Source organism: Pteropus vampyrus, unplaced genomic scaffold (assembly GCF_000151845.1).
Source record: "Pteropus vampyrus isolate Shadow unplaced genomic scaffold, Pvam_2.0 Scaffold16, whole genome shotgun sequence".
In the NCBI taxonomy this organism is placed as follows: Eukaryota; Metazoa; Chordata; class Mammalia; order Chiroptera; family Pteropodidae; genus Pteropus; species Pteropus vampyrus.
The window spans coordinates 5863650-5873531 of record NW_011888797.1 but is presented as its reverse complement, the minus strand read 5'-3'; the positions used below and the strand labels follow the sequence as shown (position 1 = coordinate 5873531).

At 40.1% G+C, this 9882-nt stretch overlaps 1 protein-coding gene across 6 annotated transcripts in view; it reads right to left on the bottom strand.

Moving 5' to 3' along the window:
• The window catches only part of POLR3B (RNA polymerase III subunit B), a 115241-nt gene that overhangs the window by 9764 nt on the left and 95595 nt on the right, over positions 1-9882 (bottom strand). For all 6 annotated transcript variants that reach the window (XM_023527339.1, XM_023527341.1, XM_011386997.2 and 3 more), the window contains 2 exons: positions 2366-2469; positions 1611-1777 (listed from right to left, as the gene is read on the bottom strand). In XM_023527339.1, coding sequence (XP_023383107.1) covers positions 1611-1777; positions 2366-2469 — 271 coding nt within the window. The remainder of the gene's footprint in view (positions 1-1610; positions 1778-2365; positions 2470-9882) is intronic.

Genomic DNA, 9882 nt, shown 5'->3' with positions numbered 1-9882 from the left:
AACAGCTTGTGAAACAGTGCATGTAGGACGGTCCCTCCTTCGCTGCTGCCGCTCTAGTCAGGCCATCATCCTTTCTCGCCTGGGCTACCAAAGATAATCTTCTAGCTGGTCTTCTTGCTTCCACTCTTATCCCTCAAAAATCTGTTCTTTACATAACGAGCCAGAGGGATTCCCTCTAAAATGTAAATCATAGCGGGTCATCCTTCTGCTCTCAATTCCCAATGGTTTCCTATTACATTCGGAATCTGTAACACTCAAATTTTGTATCATAGCCATAAGGTCTAATGGAATGTGGTTCCTGGCCACATCTGACTCATTTCCTAGTCCCTCTCCTCATTGCTTATTCTATTCTAGCAACACTGGCCTCTTCATTGCTCCTCAAATGTAGCAACCTGCCTGCCTCGGGGCCTTTGCACTTACTATCACCTCTGCCTAAAACATTTTTCCAGCAGGTGTTCACATGGCTTTGTCAAACATTTCGCCTCCTCGGAGAGACCGCCCCGGTGTGCTTATCTGAAGGAGTCCTCCTTCCAGCCCAGCACTGCTGTGCCCAAGCACCATCTCACCTCTCACTTTGGTTTTAATTTCTTCAGAGCACTTATCACCCTTTGGTATTATAGGATACACTTATTATTTCTCCGTCTTCCCCACATGAAGAAAACTCTGCAAGGTAAGCACTTTGTCTCCAGCTCTAATGACTCTGCCTGGCACATAACTAACTGGTGCTCAGTAAATGTTATAACTGACTTAATGAATCTTAAGAAAAACTGTAGTAAGAATTTTAAAACAATGAATATTTAAGCACTTTGACAGAAACCTTTTTATCCTAGTTAGGGAGACAGATGATAATATTATATAGTGTTATTACATAGTATATTGGCTAATGATGAATGCTACAGAGAAAAATAAAGGAGGAAATGGGCAATACTGGATTATGGTTTTAAATTAAGTAGTCAGGGTAGGCCCTGCTAAGAAGTCAACTTTTGCCTGTTATTTTTTTAATGTCTAGTTACAAACCTCAACAGTCAGATCCATAGGTCAATAATCCATTTTGTTTACTGTTTCCATACTACTTAGCATCTATCACATGTTAGGGTTTTAAGTCATCTTTAGTAAATGTATGTGCCATTGTTAGGCCTCAGGTGTTCTGTCAAGTATTCGTTATCGGATATTCATCATACTAATGCAGAGAAAGTTAAACAATTAAAGGATATGCATTATATACAATTGACGAGTTCTTTAAAACTTGTGTAGAAATCCTATTTTAGTAAATGAAATCTTTTCTGCTTTTAAAATAGTCTCGCCAGTAAAACAGCACTCCTTAATTTATCAGTTTTCTAAATTTGGATTTTCTCCCACCCACCGGTTTTATTGAGATATAATTGACACATAACATCATGAAAGTTTAAGGTGTACAACATATTGATTTGCTAGACTTATATATCGCAAAATGGTCATCACCATCGCATTAGCTCATATCTTCACCATGAATCTGGGTTTTCTTGTATCAGATTTCTTAAAGGAGTAAAGCTGTAATCTTAAGAGCTCTTACCTCTTACCCTAACCAAATCATATTTTTATTTAAAATGTCTAAACACACACTTACTTACCCCGTGATGCCAGATGTAACATAGTCTTTCCCCAAGTAGTTGTAACCATGGCGGACAAGGTCTTCACACACGTCCTTCACTTTGCTGCCTCCAAACGCGGTGCCGTAGTGGAATCTGCCGTCTAACACGCCTGCCTTGCCGGCCAACAGCTCAATTAACTTTCCCACCTGTGGGATGTGAACAAATTAAGTGAGTACCTTCCTGTGGTATAGGAATCCTGTTTACTTAGCTCTGGCCTATTTCCCCAAAAGATTATGTGAGTAATACTCTTAAAAAGAGTGATAAATTAATAGCAGCAAATATTTATCACTTTCTTACTGTGTGACAGACTGTTGGAAAAGCATGACATGTGTGCTCTAAGTTTACCCTTTAGTGCCTATGCGATAGGCACTACTATGTCCCTGACTCTACATGTGAGGAGACTGAAGTACACAGAGGTCAAGCAACTCTCCAAGTCACACAGCTGGTAAGAGGTAGAGCCAGCAATACAAAACAATAACCAAAGAAAGGGAGAGACACGAGGTTCAATACAAGGGGGTTCTTTCTGCTGAAGGGAAGTTTATCAATCAGAAGACTGCTCTGGAGGGAAGGGTAGACCTGCCCTGCGTTCCCTCTACAAAGGAGAGTAGCCCCACATTGTCAGGGGCGAGGAACCTATTCGTTTGGATAGGGGTCAAATGGCCCTTTCTAAAAATTAGTTTCAGGGTCCCACTGCCTCCACTAACCACAAGCCAGCTCCCTGCTTATGTACTGACCGTCATTCGCGATGGAAAGCCGTGTGGGTTCATTATGATGTCCGGACAGATGCCAGAATCACAAAATGGCATGTCTTCCTGAGGGACAATCAAGCCACAAACACCTGGGGGAAAGAAGAGTTCATGCATGTAAAAGCAAACTGGCAAAAAGGAAGAATACAGCACTTAATTGGGATCTGCCCGCTGCTATCTCTATTTCCACTGCTCTCAAACCTTCCCCATGGTCTCTATCAAGAGTAACAAAAGCAATTTCCAACAATCCTGCTAGACGGACAGTTTAAAACGGCTGTCCTTGCAGGAAGACACTGCAGCCTGTGGACCGGCCTGCTGGCATGACACATAACGCTGTTGTCAGGCTGCTTGCCCAACCTCTTATGCCACTGAGATGGAAGAGCAGCGACTTCGCTGGGTCCAGGTGCGTCAATGTTCCTGAAACTTCAAGTCAGCACCAATTCCACTGTCACCTAGTCTGTGACCTGCTACTCACGGTGCCCGTTATCACAGGAATCCAATTTCTCTGACCACTAAACACAGAACTGATTGAACGAGGGGTGTGTTTCAGCTGTGGTTTTAAAAACCTGTGACAAGTACTCGTGTGTGGCTGACGTGTTAATGGGTCTACCTATTGGCGCGAAGTGCTGGATGGTTGGCTGATTTCTGCCAGGGATCCACTGGCTGAACCTACACTACCCTAAGGAATTTTAATTCTGATAGCTTACAATATATTAGAAAAGTGAGCTCTGAAGCTGTAAAGTTGAACAAGAAAATTAAATGCCAAATTATGCTTGGAAAAAGGGCTAGGATCAGAAATGGAATTCTAAAAATGAAAACAAAAGACAGAAACCTACCAATTCAATATACACTACTGATAGTCTCTTGAATTAACTGTACTTTATTACTCCCTAATAGCATTTTAACCTATACGGAATTTTGTTGCTTAAATAGTTTGTAATTCCTCTGATTACTTTTTCTTAGAAGGAGGAATAAGGGTATAGATTGTTAACCGCAATCTATATAATTTAGAGTTGAAAAGCTAGTGTACAATGGTATTGGACTAAGAAAAAAATGCTTTTATATTTAGTAAGATAAAATTCCTTTTCCCTTGTATATAAAGTTATAAACTACCTGCACCTATTGAAGAGAAACTGCTCTCAAAGAAACGTCATTCCTCAGTTTGATTTCTACATAATTACTCAAATTATTTTAAAATAAAAATTTGGGAGGTACTATAATCACCAAGAGCTAATGTCTAAAGAAAAAGAATGCCATTTGCCTATTTAACATTAATTACTAATATTCTGATTTCTAGTGGCTGCCAAAAATATGGTAATTAGGTTTGCGGAGTTGAATTCTGGCACATGTAGGTAGGTACTTTAATTGGCTTCTTGGATGAAATTGCCCTGTTTATTATAAAGAAAGCATGCTTTCCTACACAAAGAACAGAAACATTCAGTTCATTTTATTTCGAATTGAGTGACAACGTATTAGAATTGGAATCAGGCAGAGTGTGTGACCCTTCTTTCTTCCCTCCAAAAACCCATCTTGTCCACGTTGAAATTATCTGACAAAACACCAGGGCTACTGGGAAATCTATTCTGAAAGAGATCAAACTGTAAATCAAGGTGCACCGACAACGACTTTGTTAGGAAGTGAACAAAATGTTAACAATGACAATTCCTAGAGAGGCTGGTTGTGGGACGAGCTTGGGTAAGAACGTCAGTTTGGCTGGTGAGGAGATGGAGGGTTCGGCTCTGCCCCTTAAAGACAAAACCAAAGGAAAAGCTCGGCACCCTTCAGCACAGTGCGCAGGGGGGGCCGGCGTCTGCTCAGGGGGAAGCCGCCTGTTCACCACCGACAGGAGGAGGTGGGAGTGCGGGGCAGGAGGTGCAGAAACCCACGGGGGAGCAAGCACACGTATGGGGTGGGGGGAATAAAGAGACGATCTGCATGTTGCATTTTTAGTTTTAGTCCACGCATTTAATCAAGCAAATGCAACTTTATTTTCTCATTAAAATGAAAGCAATGCTCTTTTCTCCTGAAATCCGAATCTCTAAGAACTCTGCTTAAAATCTTATTAATATTTAGTATAGCTCTTCCTCTCTGGGAAGTTATTTTCTCATCGGCCCTTTTCTGACACTGCATCTAAAAATACATATAACTTTCAGATTTTTTCATTCCATGAGAGGAGCTGCTTTGGCCACATCTGAATCAAGGGCACCTGTAAGCCAAAAATTAAATCTTAGCTAACTTAAAATTACTTTGGGCTCTGAAAACCCTTTTATATGCCAAGATGGTTCCCATAGCAGACAGCCCTGTGTTGTTTGTTTTGTGTGAAAGTGAATGATAAAAGATCCATGAAATCGACACAGAAAGCCAGAACAGCAGAAAGAACTGAGGGCTCTCCATCATTGCGGCTTCTACCCTCTGCTGACTTGCAGAACAATGGAAGCTACACATCCAACTGCAGATCTAACACAGCTGTGCATTTCATTAGATGAAGAGCACTAGTGACACAAGTAAATAATTAACTTATTCTGGTCCGCTGACTGTGCTTATGAGACCAGTCATAGCTGACAGATTTTAATACAAGTTAACACAAAGAAACCATAATGAGCTTAGAAGTTAAAACAAAATATTTAGACAGAATTTGATGATCTCGAATCTCAAATTAGACAGATGATTTTTAAAAGTTTGCGTTTTACTGAATTCACTAGGGGGAGAAGAGAGTTAATCTTAGAACAGACTTTTTCTTTTTTTAAGAAAAGGTATTTCTCTGTTTCAGAATTATTTAAATCCTTAATCAAAGCAGGAAGGTTTCTTACTTTCAAATGAAAATTATAACTTGTTTTTTCCAGGAACAGAGGCATAAAATCTCTTCCTATATTTAGAACTCTTAAAAGTTATCGCTGCTTTCCTTTAATGCTGGCTTAAAAATGTAAATGATATGCAGTCCGCTTCAGTGTGTTAACACTCCCCTGGATCCCTGCAAAGACGATGGACTACAAATAAACCATATCTAATGGAAGCTGCTGCGAAACAATTACTGATTCATACCTTAAATGCTTACACAGCATTTCAGATTTTAAAATAAAATTTCATCCCCTGGCTCATGCTGGTGTCTCAACCCCATTGCATACAGCACAACCTCCTGGCAGTGGAATGCAAATACACCAGTTTAACAGGCTCAGGAACATTTAATGCACTTACAGGGACCACTGGGAATTAAGGCCACAGACTACACTATGCAACTTTTAACAAGTAAAAATAGATAATAAGGAAAAACGGGAACACAGAAAGTTAGAGCAGAAAGGTTCTACAGATACCTAAGGAATACAATATTTATTCCATCTCCACCAACCTTAATTTCAAGTTGTAAAGATGAGAATTTAGGGAGTCTAAAGAAACCACAAGCCTGACTGCTAAGCCACTCAGCAAAGACAAATCTGGGGACCCACTGGCACAGTTCCCTTTGTGTCGTGCCCAGACATTGGGGACTCTTACACCAATTTGTTATTTCTATTTCCATGGCCCAGCAGAACAACGTATAAACCATCTCAAGAATAGGTTTACCCAGCAAAAGTCCAGATAATCTGATGAATCCTTCTTAGAAAGTATTTCTAATTATAAACAGCAACTGACGTGTTAAAAAGTCATTTTTTTAAAAACTAGTTTTAGTCTAATGGTCCTGACTCAATCCAAGTAGAAAAAAAAAAAATAGAAGAATGTAAGAAAAAAGGTAAGGAAAAACTGAAGCAATCTATATCGTATCAAGACAGGAAAGCAAGTAGCAACTGCAGAAGACAATTATAACATTTTTAATCCAAGAGCTGTTTTTGCTGTGACTTCAATGTGTTGAGAACTGACAAGTAAATGGTTTTCTATTTTATCGACAGCCAGGTTTCATTTTAATATCATACTCTGCTTTACTTTTTAACTTTTTTACAATTTTTATTTAGCAAGTCTACCTTCCACGTATTACCACTTTGGGATTAAATGTATCACTCTGAGGCTGATATATATTCCTACTCTTCTTTTTCTGAGTGAGGAAAGCGAGAATCACTTCCCTCAATTACCAAGCATATGCTGTGTGACAAGCGCCGTGACGGAGGTGGGGACATGTGAAAAGGTTCAGGGACTCCACTTGAGAGGAGTCCTACACAGATTAATCTGACTGACTGTTGAAATCTAAAACATTTATACAATTCAGCTCGCCACATTCGGATGCTATTTTCTGCAAGTACCTGTTAGACGAGGCTATTTATCCTGCACAGTTGAACACTCTGCACTCAATGAAGGGTGAAACGATGCTGTGATTTTTCCCCATCAGTCACAGTGTAAGAAGAGGGTTGGTGTTTGGTAAAGGAGTGATGATGGACCGTCTGGTTTTAATGAGGTTCGTAAACTGGGGCGGGGGGATGTCATCTGTAAAGGGCTCGTCACCTCTTGGACTCTCAGACCTATGTAGGGCAGGAGATCAAGGAATCGGGTGACCTTAATTTGACTCTGTGCTGTTCATCTGAGATAGCGTTACCTGGGGGAGAAGCACCACCTTCAGGTGAGCCTTAGTAGTTTGGTCTTTGTATTGGGAATAATTAGCACCTACCTCATGAGGCAACTGTTTTAGGACAGATGAGAGGTACTAATGTCTGAGAAGTACTTTAAGGTCCTTAGAGAAATGTAGCATCTAAATGCAAGGAATTATCATTATATAACAAACCTAATAGTCTTAGCAGGAAGCAAACTAGCAAAGCAAAGGAGACCGACTTCAGGAATGGCAGAAGCAAGTGCAGCTGCACTAACTCTGGCTGAAGAGGCTGAAAAGCAGCTCACTCCGTCTGGCTGGGCCGTGCAGATGGTTTCACACCATCAGGACAGTGTTTCCTAATACATCTAGAACTTCGCAGGACTTGGGCTTGGGGTTTCTAGCGCAGAACAGTTTACTGCTGATGAATACAGTGGTAAATGGGACCAAAAAAGCAGCAGGAATGCTTTCAAGTTTGATGGTTCAAATTAAGAAATGTTTTTGCTTTGAATAAACTCATCTCCATAAGCCTTTATATTTTCAGAAATGTAAATCTCTAAATCAAAATGTGAAGGCTAACACAGGTGGTTACTCCTTTCTTCCGTCCCCCCTTTTCAGTGATTGAATTAACCTTTTTTCCTCATCACCACCTTAAATAATCCCAAGGGGGAGGGGAGGGGAGGGGACAAAAACTGTTGCATCATATTAGCTTTGTTCTGCTGTTGAACCCTTTCCAGGTCTACCACATCACTTGCCATATCCCAGTTGACATAATTTTAATTCGGCTCTTCCTTGCATGTTACCAGATAAATAATGCATAAGAAAACTTGATTAGCTTTCTTATTAAAACATCACTCTAAATGAGAGGAGGCGCTAGAAGACAATACAGTTTTTACAGGGCTTTCCCATGAGCAGTTGAATGGTTTGATGTGATAAATTTGCATAGTCTGAAGCACACAAAGAGCTGATTAATTGAAACCCTTACAATGGTTCTGGAAGCAGCTATTGTAAAACAATAACCATAGGAACTTTACAAAATACACACGGCTGAATGTGTCAAGAGCTTAATAAAATGTGTTGAGGTTACACTATTTGGAAACAGAATTGGAGATTTTTATTCTGGGCCATAAAACACTAAACGCCCTAATTTCAAAGCTTTAGTTGGATATTTACTGAAAGGTCAGAGGGTTACTGGTTAGCTACCGAAGACCAAAATTTGTTCTTAAAATAGTAAATTAAATAAAATCTCCTTACAATAAAAGTATCTATGTGGACAAAATAATCCTGGTTTCTAACACTGAAGTAAGAGCTACCAGAATTTTTTTTTGGACCCAAACTCTGAAGGGTCATTGGGCGTCATACACCTTCTCTTGGGGCTCATGTGGCTAGCTCCATGGGCCCCCTTCTCCCCTCCCACTCGGAATCTTTCATTCAAGCAGGATCAAGCCAAGTAGGGAGCCAAAGCCATCCCGGCTTTGAAGCTCCGGTCTAGCAGAGAGGATTTCAGATGGTCTCACGTGCTACATGCGTACAAGGTGTCACTATTATTACTTTCGACCAGAGCCTTTTCACTCTCTCAAGTTTAGAAAACACAATCTAGAAAAAGGAAATAGATGAAGGTCTGGAAAAAGCAAAGTTTTAACTCAAACTCTGTTAAACAAATGTCCTTCTCAGCTTTTGGCCACACATAAACGAACATTTTCTTACTCCCCCGGCCACTGCGCACCTATTGTATAAGGATTTTTTAATGTGTTGGAAAGTCAGGGTAGGTTTTCTTCTACAAACATTCAATCAAAATTTTAATAAATTAATTCAGCAGGTTGTTGAATAACTTTTATAAATGCAAAGTGGAAGCGAGTGACCTTATAATGGAAGTTTTGTTGAACAAGAGAAGGTCGAAGATGAATCTTCCAAACAATTTTATCCATAAATGCATACAAAGAGACACTGAAGTGTTCCACGAAAAACTTGCATTTTCGTAAGACTAGACTTCTATTTTAAAACAAAGGTTGACTTCACTCTAGTTGAACTAGTTAGTTGTCTGAGGAGTTAGGAGGAGATCCAAGGAGTGTATGCCATTATCTCAGATTTGCAGTTATTAAAAAGCTTCTGTTTGCCAAGACAAACACTCTTGCTCAAATAGAGTTCTTCCTCCTCTTAGGAATACTGTTTGGTGCTGCTGCCCGATTCTGTGATCTGCAGGACCTTTGTTGAAGGTGCTAATCCTTTTTCACATGAGAGACTGAGAAATGTTCTTTCAAGGAAGTGATATATTGCCTCCTCACCCCACATCAAAGGAGTCCACTTTTTCCTCCCTCATTGTGAATGGTGGCAAAAATAAGAATATATAATAATTTGGTTTGCATGAGCACTGAAATGAAACTTGGGAATTCCTTAGGCTGACAGATAATTTTTGTTAAAGAATTAAAAAAAAAAAAGAGCAGGAAATCTGCTCCCCTTTCTATAAATGCAATAATCAATCAGAAGAAGCAAGGTTCAAGATAAAGATGTTAGCCTTTGATGAGTTACTTTCATATAGAACTTATACCAAAGTTCAAGAGGCTTATACACAAGTTATTTTGATTTTGACAAACAGTCTCATTCCAAACATGACTCCAATCAGCATTATATGTGGATGTCTCTTCCTAGCTTTTACTCTCTATAAACTGATCAAGAAATAATATGAAGATAAAACACGAAGAACATCCCAGGTCACATTCTGCTCTATTTCTCTTCATGGAGCATGACTATGCATCTACCATATAAGTCATGGCTTCACTCTAAGGCAGGGGTCCCCAACTTCCCGGGGCCGGGGACTGGTACCATCCGTTGCCCATTAGGAACAGGGCCGCACAGCAGGAGGTGAGTGGTGAGCCAGTGAAACTTCATCTGTATTTGCAGCCACTCCCCAGAATTAGCATCACTGCCTCAGCTCTACTTCAGATCATTAGGCATTAGATTCTCATAGGAGCACTGGTCCCTGGTGCCAAAAATG